A 17,740-nucleotide genomic window follows, 5' to 3' on the forward strand; every position below is an offset into this window, starting at 1 on the left:
TTTCACCGCAGCGGATTACAATCCGTTTAAATCTCCGTTTACTCTTAGTCATTAGCTTTAACTGGGACTCTATGTCACCTGCTCTGGCCCCGGGAAGGCAGCTAACTGTGGCCGCTGGTTGTCCTAAGTTAACGTATCTCACTATAGAGGAGCCAATAACCAGCGTGTCCTTCTCAGCCAGCGTGCTGCCGAGTGGGGCAAACTAATTGGAGGCCTGCGGGGTATAGCGGGGGTGTCCGGTAGACTTTTTGCTGCTACGTTTACCCGACAGTCACCCAACCGCCCTGTTTCCCCGGCTGCTCGAGGGCCGCTGAGGGGGAGCTAGAGTTAGCAGCTACCTGCGCTGCTAAGCTAGAATGCTCCGCTCCAGCTAAACCTGGCCTACTAGCTACAGGGCTAGCCCTAAGCTCGACAGAGAGGAGACGTTCCTCAAGCTGACTCAGCCTCGCCTCAAGTGCTACAATAAAGCTACACTTTTCACAGGTCCCTGAGTCAGTAATTGAGGTTGAGGTGTAGCTAAACATCTGACATTTGGAGCAGGAAAAAATAGGAGAGGAGGGAGAAGCCATGACTAAACAGGTGCCAATAGGAGCTAAAAGTAAAGCAAGCAAACAGAGCACAAACGGAGAGAAACTGGAAGGCAATCACCTTTTTGGTTTAGGGATTCGGTTCTTTCCGTCCAGTAGTTGGTTTTAGCCATTCTTCTTGGTGGCTGGGCACCGCTCTGAGCACCGCTCTCCGCGGTATAGACTTTCCCTTTACCCCGTCGATGACGTCACCGGGTTAAGGAAAGGTGTTAGAAGGCTTCCCTAAAGTAGTTAGTGAAAGGTGATCACGTTAGTGTGGTAGTCGGACCGCACTTTCACTTAGTGACATCATAATGCGACAGCGGCGCAAGTTAGTGACGTCCAAACATCTGACCGGCCCCCCAGGAATTGTCCCGGTCATCTCAATTAGCCACTCTGGGCCTGATGGATAGTGTCTTTTGTCCTTGTGTGTTAGTCTGTGGTTATTTTCGCAAACGATCCCTCCATGAATATCTACGCAATGACAGTATACAACATAGGCTCAGCAACAATGTACTCACATTTTTCTTTATTGTAACCAACTAATATTTCCATTTAATATGCAAGAACAAAAAAAAACAAGTGATTGATACACAGTATACGCAGTGTGTAAAAAAAAACAAAAAACTCCAACCCAAAACAGATTGTGCTCCAATGAACGAAATGGAGAAAAGAGGCAAGATGATATTCGATTTAACATGGTGGGTTTTTGATAAAGCCAAAAAGAATAATAAAAAAAAAAAAGGGGTGGGGGCATAACTTACCAAAACCTTCTGTTTCGCATCATTCTTTTTCATGTTTGAGTAGGTAATAACATGCGTCAGTCCCTCCCAACTGAATCTCCCACCAGGGGAGGTTTGAAGGCACAGATGGACTTGCATTTTCCTTAAATTTGACAGTTTCTCTCTCTCTCAGACCATCCAAGTTCATTTAACCAATCCAGTGGTTTCCTTATTGCTCATTCCTCTCACTGACTGATATCTGGTAGTCAATTTACAGATTTTTTATTTATTCATTTGGTTTTGGTACAAAGCTTAGCCAGACTTGTGTATTTTTTGCTTATCCAGACTTTCACAATTTAGAACAGTACATTTATATTTACATACAAAAATCAAATGATCTCGCTTGTACAACCTTAATAGAGACCCCCCATTGACAGGCATCCTGTACCATGGGGAAGCAGAAAAGAAACCACAGAAAAGATATTTACAAGAAGACATTTTCATCTGGAGACTGACTAAACTTAACAATCGTGAGATACTTTTGTATTCAGATACAAGTGAAAGAGTATCAGACAACATTTTTTCTTTGTCTCAAGATGAACGAATGTTGTTTATATTAAACCCTGGAATATTTGTTCTTTACACATTCCACCAGGATAATTGTTAGATTCATAAAATGAACTCACCTTACTAAGTTACTAATGTCAGTCATCAGGTGAGGCCACTGAATGACAATCTAACAAATCTGCCCTGTTATCTTGTAAAGAATCACAGGAGTATTTTGAGCACTATCAAAGAAGGAGTAAGGAGGCTCTGCATTAGGCTTTGTTCTCAAGTTTCATCCTGCAGGAACGTTTAAGCTGGCGTACGTGAGGGAGGAAGTTTAGCTGCGAAGGAGCCCATGGTGTTGAGTGCCGCATGGATGCGGAAGTGTAGTCTTGACTCCATGCTGTAGTCTTTGTAGTTCATCCTATAAATCAGAAAGCTCATTAGCAGTGTATCATTGGAGGTGCCACAAGAATGAAAGGCAACTTTTGGAGGTTCTTTCAGTCCTCCACTATATAGAAAACTCCCTTCAAGTGATTAATCCCAGGTAATCTAAACAGTACTAACTTGGGAAGTAAACAGGCTAAAACAACTTACTTGGCATTTTCAATGGTAGTGATTGCCTTGCTGATGTCACCCTTCTGTCTGTAGAGAAGACCCAGCTCATACATGGTGAATGGTACCAGATAGTTGTCATGCCTGATATCATTCTCACTGTTATTACAAAGAAAAAAGAAAAGACCAAGAAAAGGAAAATTAATTTCTTTCATGTACCGTCCAGTACATAATGCATTTTTGGAATTGAATATCAGACATTTTACTATTAACATTTATCTGATGTGACTTGCTTTAAAAACATTTTTTGAATACCAATAGCTCAATGCAATATAAAGAGCACCTAAATAGTGGCATGTACCATTTGATAAGTTCTTAGATAACATCTCTATTCCAAACTTCCCCTTCTGTTCAGAATATATTGTTTCCGGGTTAGACGTTAATGTCCACTGAGCATTTTCCCAGAATTTGAGACTTCAACCTTTTTATTGTATTTTACCGTTTGCGTGCTTTGTCTAATTTCTTTTTAGATTCTTGCCTATGTATGTACAGCAGTTTGGCTTCAGCTGAAGTTGTTTTAACGTGCTCCAAAAATAAAGTTGACTTGTAAGCCTCCATTTGTGTTATGTGATTCAGCAGCAGCTTAACCCCTACCAGGAAATGACGCGATTGAAGCAGATCTCGGCCTGAACCAGGCGCCCCAGCTCTCTCAGACACAGGCCCTTCAGCAGCTGGACAAGACACTGGTCATCCAAGTGATACTCCGATGGGTCTACAGATGAGACGAAGCAATTTATGAGTTGTCACAAACTGCTCCCACTGATATTTCATTACCTGAAATGACCTTTGGTGATATGAATTCTGCCATCTGACTCACTTTGATCATTCTTGAGCTGCTCTTCTGCTTTCTCCAGGGTAGACAAAATGTTTTCAGTCAGATTGGGTCTTTTGCCAACTACCGTGATTCCATTCCACACGTACATCATTTCCTGTGGCGAGAAATTTGGATTTTTTTCAGACTGATAAAGGCTTGTCAGTTTGGGTCAATATTTTTCGCCATCAATCCCTCACCAAAGCAGGGACAACGAGTTTCACAGGTACAGAGGAGGAGTATCTCTGGGCCTTCTTTGCGGCAAACTTCTCTGTAGGAATTGACTTCCCAGCAATTCGCAGTCTGAGACTGTCCACCTGCCTGCAAACCCAAAATGTTATCATTTACTTCACACACAACTGTATAGATAAGACACTGTGCTCCCCTCTGCGTACCTGAATAATTCCACCACGTTTTCACCCAGTTTATTAACCTCTTCCTCTGGGAGCATGCTCAGGATGGAGGCCTTTTGAAATACATAGGTTGCCTATATGAAAAAGAAGAAAACTGGTTGTTGTGAGGGAAAGAACGGGGCAAAATAAATTGGACTACATGGTAAAAATAGAGCATTAGATACCTGGGACCACTTGCTCTCCTCGCAGAGCATGTTGGCATATCGATAAGCCTCTTTCCATTTTTGTTCAAAGGAGTAGGCCCACATCAGCTCCCAGTAGCACAGGTGGTGAATCTGCCGCCACTCCTCCTGCGAGGCAATACAGGCCAGGAACTTCTCCTGGGCCTACACAGAAACCCCGAACCACTTCATTTCACATTTCTATCTCTACCAAGAACATGAGCTAGACTGCACTTCACAAGAGGAAACATTTGCATTTTGTACGATTACTCACAAATGTGAAGTTCCCTTTGAGCACAGCGATCCTGGCAGTGTAGAAAAGCATGAGAGCTCCCTGTGAACAACGTTTACAGCGTCATTTCAGAATGATTAAAAAAGTAAAAATTGGACAGGAAACACATTTGCAGCAGCTACAACAGGGTCCACCAAAGCTACACATGCCGCCACTCACATTAGGGAACTTTTTAGTGTAGGGCTCCAGCAGAGTCTCCGCCTCACTGAGATTTCCATCACCGGTTCCTTTTTGGTGGGGGGTGGGTGAAGAGAAATCATTAATATGATCATCCTCCAAGTGAACCTCTCTCTCTACATATTCATCTATTTCAACCTAGATGGCAAATAAGTTATTTCAAGTCTGCTCACCGAGTATCACAGTGATGTAGAGATGAAACATCAGCAGAGTGAGCGTACTCAGGATAGAGCGTAAGCTGTTACTCGCTGCTCCTGCTTTTAACTCTGACAAACCAAGTTCCTGTGAGGGTGAAAGAAAAATTAAAAAAATATTTTTATAACAACGAACATCACTATAGTCAGACTTTTTTAATAGTGTCATAAGACCTGAGGTCTTCATTTGTTGAGTAATGCCACCCACCCTGTCTCCTGAGAAGCCCAGAAACTCCATCAGTCTGAGGACTCTGGATGGGAGCAGTGAGAGCATCTGGTATCGAAAATAAAAGGACATTAGCACCTGGTTAGGGTTACTTCATTGGACACAACAGTTCATTTTGCAATATTGAGGTATTGAAGCTCCATTGGCAGAAACTGTATATTGTAGAATCATGTGCAAGATTATATTTTCAAAGTCTAGAATTACCTACACTAATTGGAATTGCGTTTCTTTTTTAATACATCAACTATCTCCATACTGTTCCAAAGAAATAAGTTCTCTTCTGCAAAACTCCAATCTCACCACTAGATGGCACACATTTCCGTGCAGCTCAAAAAACGGCCCATTGATGTTTCTACCATCTGATGTGTGTGTGTTCTCTTACCAAATTAAAGGACCCGATCCCCATGCTGACACCTCCTGTGAAATGAGGGTGTGTACTTGTCTGCTTTTTCTTGTCTTCCAAGCCATTTATCATCACCTGGCAATCCCTGAACAGAAAGTCAACAACTTGAAATACACGTTCGCTCATTCATGTAAATCTCGTTTTCATCTTTGCGTCAGTGCTGAATCCTTTTCTTCACAACAAGCACACTCTCAGCGTCTTACTTGTAAATTTGATAGCTGTTACGGATTCTCATTCCTCCTTTGATGAAGCCAATGATGCTTTCGTCCAGGAATGTGAGAGCAGCTTTTTGCAGCAAGACTTCAGCATAGCACAGCTCTGCATGCATCTCTTCTGTCAATGAGAATAAGCAACAACAGCTGCATGAAAAACAAAAGAACTGCCTTGGATAAATTATCAAATATTTGTTAGACAACTTGCTGTTGACACAATAATAACTTTTAGTGTCAACATGACAAGAGCAAATTCTTGTATTACAAGTTTGTACATGACTTTTGCACGCCAGCAATAATTGCATCCGAACGAAGGTTATTTTTGGTCTTCAATCTGGTTAAAATAAATTGTGTTGCTCAATTTGTTCGGGAAAAAAGAAGTTCATTCACCTTCAGTCAGAGTCTCAGTGGACTGTCCGCTCCAGAGGTTGGCTATGCTCTCCATTAACCCAACCTTCTTCCGAAATCTAAGAAAAGAAATGGTCTTTGTAGTTATACATTAAAATCCTCATTTTAACTTTTAATTATTATTATTATTTTTTTTAATTTATTGAAACCATACTTATCGCAGGTCTGCATGGATTCCTTGAGTGATATCATGGCAGCATCCATGTCCTTTGGCTCAAAGGTCATGCCTGCCTGCATCACCAAAATGCTGCTGTAGCCCATTGCATGATACATGCTCTGACTCTTCCTAAAGGACACAAACGTACAACGAACTCTTTGAAAAACAAACCCACAGCTAATAAGTCAGAAGACCAATCAATAAGCGTCGGAGATTCTGTAACTTACCAGGGTTTTAAAAGAGCCAGTGCGTCCATAAACCTGTTGTTCAGAAAAAGGTCGAGGGCAGAGGAGCACTCCTTCAATGCCGACTCCAAATCCATTTCGGATGATCTACAGAGAGCAAGTGAAAAGTCACATTAAAACTGAATCACAGAAGACAAACACAAGTTAACGCCCTCGGGTTAATTGACGCAAATTGGCGTAACATGACACATGGTTAATTTGCTTGGCTTAGCAGAGAGCAGCAGCCACACTCAGACTTCAATTTGGCTTCGAAGTGCAGATTTTAAGCTTTAAACCCATTTTTAAAACCAGAGTTGTGATAATAATTAAAAACCTGATGTGTTGGCGCGTGTTTTCTGGAGGAATTGCCGGTAACATAAGCGATTCTGTGCCTGGGATCAGTGGCAGAGGGAAAAAAAAAAGAGAAACGTGACACTCCTTTTCTATTGGTCAAAAGTCCACTCCAATCAGCCAATCGGGAAATTGTATTGCTGTTGCTATGAGAGAATGGGCAGACTACAACGGCTCGCCTGGCAGTCCGGAGGTCCATCCGAATACTTCCTCCTTGTTCCTTTCCTATCTACTTTACCTTAACCCCGAGGATGACGTCACGGGGTTAAGGCAAGTGTCGGAAAGCACGTTCACCAGGTGACATAATGGGACGGCGGCCCAATACCACAAGATTGGAATTGGAATCAAAGGAAAAGAGGCCACCATGTGAATAAATAACCAATGCAAACTGAGAATAGGCCGCACAAAAAATGTACTGTGCTTATTTAGCCACATCTGCATAACATTCATAGTTGGGCTATGAGTTTTAGATTATTTAAAGTTGTTCAAGGCATATTATTGCATTGGTAACTTAACATAATCTGCAGGGGCGGAACTGGCTGCTTTTCCACCCTGGGCAGTTGCCAACTTCACCCATAGCAGAATCCGCCACTGATGATCTGCATTGAGCCATCCTGAGTTTCCCTGAACGCTCGGACGAGCGGGTCCCTTTAAATGTTGTCACTGCAAGGAATTGTGGGGCAGCATGATCTTGTCTCCTTTCCTAAAGGATGCATCAGTGTGTCCTAGAGTAAAGGAGGTTCTAAAGGAAGCGTTGAGCCTCCTTGTTGAGAATTTGGATGTTCCTTACACTTCCGGGGTGAAGGAAAAAAATAAAATATATATATATATATATATATATATATACATACATACATATATATATATATATATATATATACACCTGGGAATTTCTTGTATTTTTATATAAATGTGTTTTTTTGGATACATTTCTGCATTGGTTTGTACAAATGCTTTCTAAGTTGTGAACATTTTTCATTGCACATGTTTGTAGCTGTCAATATAAATAATAAAAGAAATCTAACTTTTTCCCAATCGCATTTTGTAGGTCCAGTGTGTTCAGCCAGTATTTCAAAATGAGTAAATAAATGAAGACTCACATAAGTGAGGTTGTGCCGGAAAAAAAAGACATCAGGAAACACAGTCATTGATGTTGACATATAGAGGTAAAAGCTAAATTAGTTAAAAACGGCAGACTGACCCCCTGGCTCCAAAGTTGAAGTTAAGAAGAAAACCAGGAGTCTGTTGCCAGGATGGAGTAAAGTACAAGTAGTGCGATCTCTAGTGTTTGAAGTAGGCCATTGCACTGAAAGCAGGATTTAACCGAGTTTGATTGGAAATATTTCATTTTGCACGAAAAGTAGTCAGCGTGTCATGAATCTGACATTTTAATAAACCAGACAAAGGCATTCAGTCTTAACTTACGTTACATCTTCTGTGTGATCAGTGAGGTTCACCTGAAAGAAATGTTGACAGAACATTAAAAAAGTGAAATCAAGACAGAATATCCAAAAGGTTTGAATTCATTTAAAGTAGAAAAGAAACAGAACCATAACGTGAACAACACATTTTGATGAATAGACAACTCCACACTTCTAAAACGAAAAACTCTATTTATTATTACACTATTTCAATTTGAAAAATACAATTCTATGTTGGAAAATGTAGCTTTAGACCTAAATGAATCAGCAATAGTGTTAATAAATTGCTGGAAGTCATCTTTGTCCGTGTTATTTTTGAAATAATATTTTTTGTATGATACAAAATAATAATGTGGTGTTTTGAGATGATTGAGATGTTTTCCTTGAATCCCCTCTTCAAGCGATACTTTAATGACCCGAACTGATGATTTCATTAAATTTGGAAATTAAATTAGTTGAAGTAATCTCTTTTAATCTACTTTTTTTTTCCACCAGCGCACTCCTTTCATGATCTTACTTGAGATAACTTTTAAACGAAAGAAGGTCATATTAGTCATTGTTAACTTTAATTTTTAGATAATTGAGTAAGTAAACTTACCAGCTGCAACGAGTTGCCTGTCGTCTCCATTAGATGTTTGAATAAAAACACGCAGTCCAACTACAGTGGTGGATAATCTGTGTCTGAATCAGGATGAAGTGATGGATTTGGCTGTCGGGGGATTTATAAAGTGAGATTCGGGCGTGGCCTGGACCCGGCGGGCCACCCCACGCTGTTACATCATTCCTTCCTCCTCTCGGGCTGAGAAATGAGCTGTCTTTAAGCACATGAGCATTTCTTCCAGATCTGCTTGATAAATTGAACGATTTGCGTGTGAACGAGTTGAGCTGCAGACTAGATGAATGAATGAGTGTTGGTTTGTTAGGTAATTCAACTAGAAAATTCCAGAGGAAATTTGATGTGCCTGTCTCTCTCCCGCGTTTGATCTCAGCGTCTCCATGGCAACAAACGCTGATCTGCTTTGGTCCCAATCACTTTGTATTGGACAATTTCCCCCCGTTTTTTAGGGGATTTATTTAGGAACAGTTCGCGGAGTCATTATCAAAAGCCGTAGCAACATATTCCCGAACGTTGCGCACGTTTTGATATCCTTTTTGTGTCAACAACAATAACAACAAAAATAACAACCATAATAACAACAACAACAACAACGCTAATAATAATAATAATAATAATAATAATAATAATAATAATAATAATAATAATACAATTAAACGGCCGCCTAGAATAGTAATCTTTGCGCCTTGTCACTAAAGCAGGTACAAGGATTTAAGATTCCAAGAATTATAAATTGCCCCTGAAAGGCAGATGTTGATGACACTACACAAGTATGATGTACTAATAAAATAATTCTATTAATACTTCACCTCCTAGTTCAATATTTATTTACTATGATTCCTTCTGAATTGTACAATGAAGCAGCCCCCCCCCCCCCCCCCCCCCCCCCCCACCACCCAAATCATGTAGCTAGAACTGTTCACTGACAAGAGTCAATTTCTCTTTAACCTTTATCTCACCACTGTAATCACTTTAAATTTAATGTCATCAGAGTAACGTGGAAACTCAAGACTACAGGTCCAAGTTTAAAACACAATTACAAGTTTGGATGTTCTAATTTTTCTAAACTTTGTAAAGGTTTTTTTTTTTTTTTTTAATAACTTAAGCGAGGAACTTCTGGCTGTCAACTCTGGCAAAGCGTTGAAGGTAAATGTAACAGTCAAACCTTAGACAAGTGGTGTGAAACGAAAGCAATTGTTACATAAGATGAAATGAATCAATGTCAACGTTCTAAATCTGTCCAGAATTAAAGAGGCAGTGGAGAGGATCATGTGTGATTCGTTGAATGTTTCCTGAAGTTGTTCCTTGTTTAACGGTTTGATTAACCAAGATGGCAGGGTTGTTCAAATTTAGGTACAATTCTGGGAATCTGCACACAAACTAGGTTGTTGTGATCTTTTTTTGTGTGTGTTGCTCTTCACACTACCCTCATTCAGAGTGTTATTATTTACAACTCAGCAAAGTGAATTTTCCACTTAACTTATCAGTGTACGTCACAAAAAAAACAGCGGAGAATTATCAGACTAAACTACATGGATTCTGAGATTGAAACATAACAACTATTTTAAAACGTGACATTCACAATATCTATTTTCTTTGTATTTCATAATAAAACAATAAACGGCGAGTTTTCGTGTTAAAACTACATTACCCACAATCCTTCGCGCCCACGCGGACGACACGATTAAAAAAATGGCGGCGTCCAAGGGGCTGAACGCTGCAGACACAAACATCCCAGACTTTGAATACATCGACGTCAACACCAAACCGTTTCACATCGGCTCGTTCAGGGAGGAGTGGCTGAAGAGGCTGAAGCCAAGCGAATACTCCTACCAGCAGGAGGGCGACGACGACACGTTTGATGCCAACTTTGCGAAAGAGATGGGGCTCGGTGCGGAGACCATGGCTGAACTCAAGTCTGTGTGCAGGTATCGGAGCACCGTGGGGCCAACCGTTTGTACAGAAAGCTGACAGTCAATATGATTGAGACAACATTACTTGATATGTCAAAAAAGAACCGATAGCTTTCTCCCCTTGACTCAATTCATTTATCTCTCGTGCTGCTTAGTCCAACTGCAGGTGTGTGCGTCACTGGAGTCGATCCCAACCAAATGTCACTGATCACAGTCCATCACAGGGAAAACACACAGAGACAACACGTCACGTGCAGGGAAATCTGAATCGACAGGCACAATTGTGATGACCAGAGTTGTTTAGTGCAGATCTGGTCCTGGATTACCCCCCCGTCCTGCATGCTTTAGATGTTTCTTTGCTGCAGGACACCTGATATTGCAATGATGGGTCTTCATTGAGCTTTATAGATTGCCGATGACATAATGATGGGATTCAGATGTGTTAAAAGTAGTGGAAACCAATAATTATTTAAACTTTGATAGCTGGCTCACAGGCTGCAGAGTGCAGTAACATGCTAGTTGAACTTGTCTACCCTATCGCACATGTTCAACACATACAGAAGGCTGACGTTAGGCCCTAACGCCGGATTAACAAGCATTTTCTCAGCTGTGATACAAATGCAGGTTTTGATAATTGAAGTTTCAAGATACCTTTTTACTGTTTGACCAGTTATGATAAGAAACACTTTTGCTTTCATTTGTTCTTTCAAGTCTCGATTCGCTCCGTTGCCATCCTGAAAATCAGGAGCCAGACCCAGATGTTGTACCTCCAGACTCCGCCCTAAAAACACTTAAGTAAGTATCAAGGTTTTTGTTTTGTTTTTAGTTTGCCGTGACATAGTTAATTCTACATTTACACACGTCACAGAAAACCAGAATAAAATGCTTTCTCGAAGATGTGCTGATACACTTTTTACATTCGGCCTGATCGTCTGTTTTGTTTTTATTTTAATTTCTTTGTTTAACAGACAAAGGAAGCAGAAGCAAGATTACAAAGCGACTCTAAAAGTCACCAAGAACAGACATGACCTTTACGCGGATGAACTGGTGGGTTAATTAAATTGTCACAGAAGAGCCATCAGTCCAGTAGCGAGACCACGTAATAATCACCCTCTTAACATTAACATTAACGTTAACATTTACTATTGAATAGCCGGTTTAAAGCAAGGCAGCAGACATTTGTAATTCCCGTCTTTGTCTTCATGTAAGTCTGTGGTTCTCGGTGTGATCTCCAGGATCGTCTCACTGTGAACAGGAATCTTGAAACCATGACTGACGTGGTCCCTGAAGGGGAAGTCATCCTAACCATCAATGTTTACTATCCAGCCACCTTTGAGAAAGTGAGCATTCATCTTTCTCTTTCTTTCTTTTTCCACACTGCAGCAGAGCTTTCGCCTTGCATAACTTGATGACTGACATCCTCTGTGACAAATTTCCATCCGTTTCTTTCAGTTTCTCTACGTCCGGCCACACACGACTCTGCTGATGACGGGCTCTCATCTCCTGACAGAACTCCGGGATGCAATCTGCTGTGTCAACGACCTGCAGGCGTCTGGAGAGTTGAGCAACAACCCAGACGTGGCTCCAGACTTCATCAGCAAAGTAACTACGACTGGTTATGTGTAAATCCACAGTCTGTATGGATGTTGCACTATTTCTGGGAGTTTGCGCCCAACTGTGTATCTAAGTTTCTATACAAATATACTGTTCAAGCTTTTTTTGAACTTTTTATTTTCCTACATGCAGAAATGTGACTCAGAAATTGTCACAGTGATTGTATGAACCAATATGTCTCTCAATTGCCGGACTGTACAAGGCTATTAATTGCATATTATAAATCTTTCTCTGAGTTCTAACGCAGACATGGGGAATTGTTAGTTTGCTTCCATTGCTATACTTTGTGTTCCTGGAGTTAATTTTCAAAAATCAATAAAGTATTTGTCTCGTGAATCATAAAAAGATGGTAATGTTACGTACATTTGAAGCAGGTATCACTTGAAATGACTCCGAATTATTAATATTTCAAGATAGTAGTGTCAAGTAGAAGCATGCTGATTGAAATCCCCCCCCCCCTTAAAAGAATAAATGGATTATTTGTATTTGCCTTAATTCCTATGAGTTGTTATGGTAGATGTGCTCAGTCTCAATTTGTCAACCTGGAAGTGAGTGTGGAATGTGCATGCCTGTCACAATGACTGACGTTTCCCATCTCTGGTTTAAGAGGTCGCGCATCAGGGTAAACCTCGAGAACAGTCCAGCCGCAATAACTTGCCACAACTAAAAAATGACTTCTTCATTGAGTTCTGTGATCCGTATGAAAACTCTCCGAATTATTCTGTTTCAGGATCATTTCAAGTCGGCCTTCTTCTTCTTTGAGGGAGTTTTCTACAATGACATGAGGTTCCCGGAGTGTCAGGACATCAGCATGTGAGTATGACCTCGACTGGGAAGGCTGAAGCGTCTGCGTGTTTTCAGAGTTGCCGGAGAAAATGTGAAACGTGCAGGACAGATGCGGCCATCCACCACCAGGAATGGCCGCCTTTGCTTCAAGGTGTAAGGTTTTTTAATAAACACTCAAATCGGTAAGGATTGGCTGTGCAGAAACTAAAAAAACAACAAAAAAAAAACAACATTTCATTCTTCATTCAATAAATATAGAATCTAGTTTCCATAGATATCAATAAATGTCTGAGACATGCTCCAGTTTGTATAAGATTCTCTGGACTCCATGGTGCCCTGGTCTTGTTTAGAACTGACTTGAATTCTAGAGCTTTTTAAGAAAAACAACAACTTTGTTTTGGCGTCCATGTCCAAGCCTGTTAGTTTTTGCTTAATGGGCTAAATGCGTCACTTGAGTCGACTGTGGGTTCATTGTGTATTCTTTTATTTGAATGTCTACGTTACAACCACAATTGGTATATTATCATACAATAAAAAAGAAAATTGTCTTACGGTCGATTTCTTTTAAATAATTCCATGAAATGAATTTAGGATCATTCGACTAATCAGCAGGGTGCTGTCGCATCCCATGGTGTCCACTGGGATTACACCTACTCCCTAAAATAAATCCACAATAAAATGTACAGATGTAGCAATTATTTTTGATATCTTGGTTTTTTTCCACCGCACAGCGTCAATCTTTTAAAGCTGTAATGAACAAGGAGTTCAGTCTTGGATATTTAATCACTCCTTGTGATTCCTGCCCGCACAGAGAACTGAGGAGAGGTGTCAGGAGGTCCCATTTACGCGCTAAAATACTCTTGACTGTTGCTTTGTGGTCATCTACCTTCCAGCAGCAGATAAAGTGTGTCAGGCATATTAGGGCTTAAGACATTCAGTTAAAATCCACAATCGCACCGTTGCAGTCATCTTTTCCCTGCAGTCATATATCCAATTGAGATTATGAATGGGTGTCCGCCTCACAGAAACCCTCTGTCTTTCATGGTGCATTTCAGTCTCCCTTGTGGAAAGCTCATGAGGCTCCATTAAACAGATAAACTCCAGCAACGGTTGCCCGACTTCATTGTAATGCCATGTAACCTTGATCCTCGGAATGGCGACAGACTTTTAACGTATGACCTCTTTTCCTGCTGCTTGCGACACAGGGTGATCCTTGAATGGGCAAAGGCCCGAAACTTCCCAAACTACAGCCAGGCGAACATGGCGGACACGCGGTTTGTGGATCTGACGGTGAAGGTGGGATTCCCGTACCTCTACTGTCACCAGGGGGACTGCGAGCACCTCGTCATCATCACAGACATCAGGTCAGTGCTTCTCATTGGCAGTTAGTTTGGGAGTTCAGGATGCTGGCGCCGATTCCAGGCAGCGTAGAGACGGAACAGGTCACCAGTCCAGGCGTGTTTGTGAACTTCCTCACTCTTACGTATAAAGCAACATGAACTTATGTGATGGTATTTTGATATATGCAAAATGGAAAGATATCCCCAGTATACCATAAATAGAATCAACACCAAAGTAAGAGAGCCCCCCCCATATCATAATGCTTCCACCACCATGCTTTACTGTGGCTTTAGTTCAGTATTTCAGTTAAACTTTTCTGTCGGCTCTTGAACCTAAAAAAGAACAATCTCACTTTCATCAGTCCACCAAATGTTTCTCCGTTTCTCTTTCGGCCCATAGATGTGTTCTTTGGCTAATTGTTTTGTTTTGAACGGTGGGACTTTGCAGCGGCTTCTTGCTGAGAGATTAGATCTTATTGTCACAGTACTCACGGGTAACTTCACACCATCCCTGGAGCTGATTGTTGGCCGGGCCTTTGCCATTCTGGCCATTTTCAGATCCATTCAGATGGTCTTCTGTTTTCCTCCAGGTCTGTTTAGTCGAGCATTTTGTCCAATTCTTAATAGGTTTCCCCTCTACAATCAACGTCTTCATCAAAGTACCCTGTTCTTCTGAGAAACATCTGGAACTGGGTTTTCAGAGTGAAATGCTGGCTTCATCCTTGAAGAAGTACTACTAACCCGATTGAAGCTGTTTTTTCACAGAATGAATGAACAAACTCACTAATGGGAATTCACGCTATTTTCAAGGAAGTATTCAATGACACAGACTGGTGAGCGTCCAAATCTTGAATGTGGGATCTGTTGGTTTTTTGACTCTGACATCACAACCTGCATGAGGGGGGCATGGTGGGCCGATGGTGTCGGCCCGCTAAACTCCAGCTTTTGAGATTTGAACCCGTGTCAGCGGTTAGTGTGACTTCAGTCAAATGCTGTATGAACACAGCCTTTATTTACTGATATAAAATACAAATACTGCATTACTTCGTGAACCTCGGATGCTGAACTTTATTCCCAGTCTTCGACGAGTGATCATAATGACACTTTGTTGATGTCTGATTATATAATGAACTCACTTTGGCCTAATTCATCCCTGCAAAATGTGAATGTATTCATTGTTTTCATCATCAACCTGGGAAAAAACAATTTTCTCTCAGATTTTGATGCATTTTTGTCTGATAATATTTACACAGTTCCGAAGGTACTTATACTTGTATTATTTATTGTCCGTTCAGGTTAATGAAACTCTGCCAGAATGCTTTGAATCAGCCGATATATGAACATAAGACAGCAGACTGAAAACTCTGTATACTGAGCAATGCCGAGAGACTCGGCTGCAAGTCAGACAATCAATTTGCATATTATTCTTCAGTGTGATTGGCGCTCGTTTATCATCAAGAAACGCCACTTCAGGAAAAATTTCTGTAAAGAATACATTAACACAACAGACCAGAAGTTGCCGTGCATGCAGCATGACTTAAAGTGTCGCCACATCACAGCAGACGGTATTAAAGTCTCAACCAACACTCCCCTAGGTCCACATAAGCAACCATAAGAGACTCTTGAAAACAGTCCCTGAAGGTTTTACACAGAAAAAAGTGTTTTAAACCATGTTGAGAAACATGTTGGAACACAAACACAGTGTTTGCAGGCTGTTTTTCTACCTGGAGCGCTACGAAAACAACTCCATGTTGCCGTTTTACTGAAAGAAACACAAATTTTTCAAGCCGTCTCATCAATGAAAATTTTATTTGCGAGGGTATTGGAGCATTTTGATGTCCACTATTTTCCTAAATCCAGTTAATGCATCAGACGTAGTGCGTTGCGTATCAGTTACTGTTACCCATTCACATGAATGGTGACGGAGCTGCCACGCGAGGTCCTCACTTTCTATTAAAAGCCACACTTTAAGGCCAGGAGAGGCAAAAATGCAGCTTGAACCTTGTGATTGGAGAACGACCTGAGCCACGTCCACTTGGTTGACCGATATCTACTGGTCCGGCTCGATAAAATCACCTTATTCCTTCATTTCTGAATACCTATTTTGAGCTTGTTAGTTAGTTTGCACAGGTCGCCATTTCATTGCAGTGTTAATGAATACAGACAAACGACTCATGCATTCCCATTTGTAGTCAGTTTAACATCACTGGTTAGCCCAACATGCAGGGTCTGACTGGAGGAACACACCTGTGCAGACAGGCTGCAGGCTTGAAGGAGGACTCCTCTGAGACGTCAGTGTTTTTCTTTGAGTCGGGAGGATCAGACCTGAAGGCATTCACATGACGCGAAGATAAAATGATCCTAAAAGCCAAATCAAATTGGAACAACTACGGGAGGCAACATTTTTCACATGACCGAAGTAACTGGATAATAATAGTCCAAGTTGGTTGCTCACTAGTTAACTGAATTTCGAAATGTTCCGTATCGAAATAACCCGCGCAGCGATCCAGGGCCGCTTTATCTCATCGTTGAATTGGGTGCTTGTTCTCTCGGCATGTGTAGAAACGGCGACCATCTCGCCCTGGAATCGGCTCCTGTGCCTCCATCGACAAATAAACGGACTACTACTATCCAAGCGGTGATACTGTTGGTAACACGATGCTCTGAGTGTCTGAGTTGTTACTACAAGCCTCAGAAATAAAGCAGCCCATTGTCCCACTCTTTTGACGGCTCTCACGAGATTCTGATGCATTAAATGTCTGTGAGGCGGATTTATTTATTTTTTTCTTCTTTTTGGTGGCGTAAGCAGGACAACCACACATGAAATGTCAGTCGGGTGAGACAAATCTTACCACTCGCAGCCTTCATGGAATGATCCTCATCCTCTGCCTTCCTCATTCTTCACACGTCACAGATTGGCCCACAAGGACGACTGCCTGGACAAGGAGCTCTACCCTCTGCTCGTACACAAACATCGAGTCTGCACCCAGAAGTGTGCCGTTTGCCATATCTACATTAGCAGGTGGGTTAAGATAGATAAATAAATACATTTGGCTTTTAAATCTCCATCACCTCTTTTTAAATCTGACTCCTTTTAGATGGGTCACAACCAACGATCAGTTCACCCCGAGTGATCCGTGTCTCTTCTGTGACAAATGCTTCCGGATGCTCCACTACGACGCCCAAGGCAACAAACTGGGGGATTTTCAGGCTTATCACTACGTGGACCGTGGCGCATTTAACTAATGCAATAAACTGTTGAAGTCGTTTCTCATTATTTCAAATTATATCTATATTTTTTTATCACTCTTGTTAATAAAAACATGTTTACGTTTTGATATCCTAGTTTTCTTGTTTGACATTAAAAAAAACTTTTTTTTTTAACGTTGTTTTTTTAGCAAATCAGTGGAAAATGGCCTTTAGAGTTCAGCACCTTCAATCTGAAGCAAATCAAACATCTCAATTATGTTTAACACATTTGTCTTCCAATTGCAAATGTGTAATTTCAATAAATATATTTTGTCCTTTATGTATACACACAAACAAGTGAGGTATATTCGGCTTTCAGGTGA

General features: G+C 41.1%; 2 protein-coding genes across 2 annotated transcripts; one reads left to right on the forward strand and one right to left on the reverse strand.

Moving 5' to 3' along the window:
• Positions 1 to 1,064: 1,064 nt before the first annotated feature.
• Positions 1,065 to 8,685, reverse strand: LOC308110162 (tetratricopeptide repeat protein 39B-like). Its single transcript, XM_080464291.1, has 18 exons — positions 8,498 to 8,685; positions 7,904 to 7,935; positions 6,131 to 6,235; positions 5,901 to 6,032; positions 5,729 to 5,805; positions 5,330 to 5,459; positions 5,106 to 5,211; positions 4,706 to 4,771; positions 4,477 to 4,585; positions 4,286 to 4,353; positions 4,109 to 4,168; positions 3,838 to 3,999; positions 3,656 to 3,747; positions 3,461 to 3,581; positions 3,267 to 3,378; positions 3,044 to 3,161; positions 2,432 to 2,548; positions 1,065 to 2,258 (listed from the first exon to the last, which is right to left on the reverse strand). Exons 1-18 carry the CDS (start codon positions 8,525 to 8,527, stop codon positions 2,144 to 2,146), a joined length of 1,752 nt encoding a protein of 583 aa, XP_080320417.1. The 5' UTR covers positions 8,528 to 8,685; the 3' UTR covers positions 1,065 to 2,143.
• Positions 8,686 to 10,186: 1,501 nt separating this feature from the next.
• snapc3 (small nuclear RNA activating complex, polypeptide 3) lies at positions 10,187 to 17,708 on the forward strand. The gene is made up of 9 exons (XM_080464292.1): positions 10,187 to 10,443; positions 11,140 to 11,223; positions 11,397 to 11,475; positions 11,664 to 11,768; positions 11,881 to 12,030; positions 12,773 to 12,855; positions 14,034 to 14,192; positions 17,083 to 17,190; positions 17,267 to 17,708. The coding sequence occupies exons 1-9, from the start codon at positions 10,208 to 10,210 to the stop codon at positions 17,412 to 17,414; spliced, it is 1,152 nt and encodes a 383-aa protein (XP_080320418.1). The 5' UTR covers positions 10,187 to 10,207; the 3' UTR covers positions 17,415 to 17,708.
• The last annotated feature ends 32 nt before the right edge of the window (positions 17,709 to 17,740 follow it).

This window comes from Lipophrys pholis, assembly GCF_963383615.2.
Source record: "Lipophrys pholis genome assembly, chromosome: 5".
Classification (NCBI taxonomy): Eukaryota; Metazoa; Chordata; class Actinopteri; order Blenniiformes; family Blenniidae; genus Lipophrys; species Lipophrys pholis.

Excerpts from the sequence above, each read along its gene's own strand:
- snapc3 (XM_080464292.1), top strand. The coding sequence starts at position 10,208 with ATGGCGGCGTCCAAGGGGCTGAACGCTGCAGACACAAACATCCCAGAC. Across the intron at positions 11,476-11,663 it reads ACCTTTACGCGGATGAACTG|GATCGTCTCACTGTGAACAG; the intron begins GTGGGTTAATTA and ends TGTGATCTCCAG. Across the intron at positions 11,769-11,880 it reads ATCCAGCCACCTTTGAGAAA|TTTCTCTACGTCCGGCCACA; the intron begins GTGAGCATTCAT and ends CGTTTCTTTCAG.
- LOC308110162 (XM_080464291.1), bottom strand. The coding sequence starts at position 8,527 with ATGGAGACGACAGGCAACTCGTTGCAGCTG. Across the intron at positions 6,236-7,903 it reads GATCACACAGAAGATGTAAC|ATCATCCGAAATGGATTTGG; the intron begins GTAAGTTAAGAC and ends TGCTCTCTGTAG. Across the intron at positions 3,162-3,266 it reads GCAGCTCAAGAATGATCAAA|ACCCATCGGAGTATCACTTG; the intron begins GTGAGTCAGATG and ends TCTCATCTGTAG.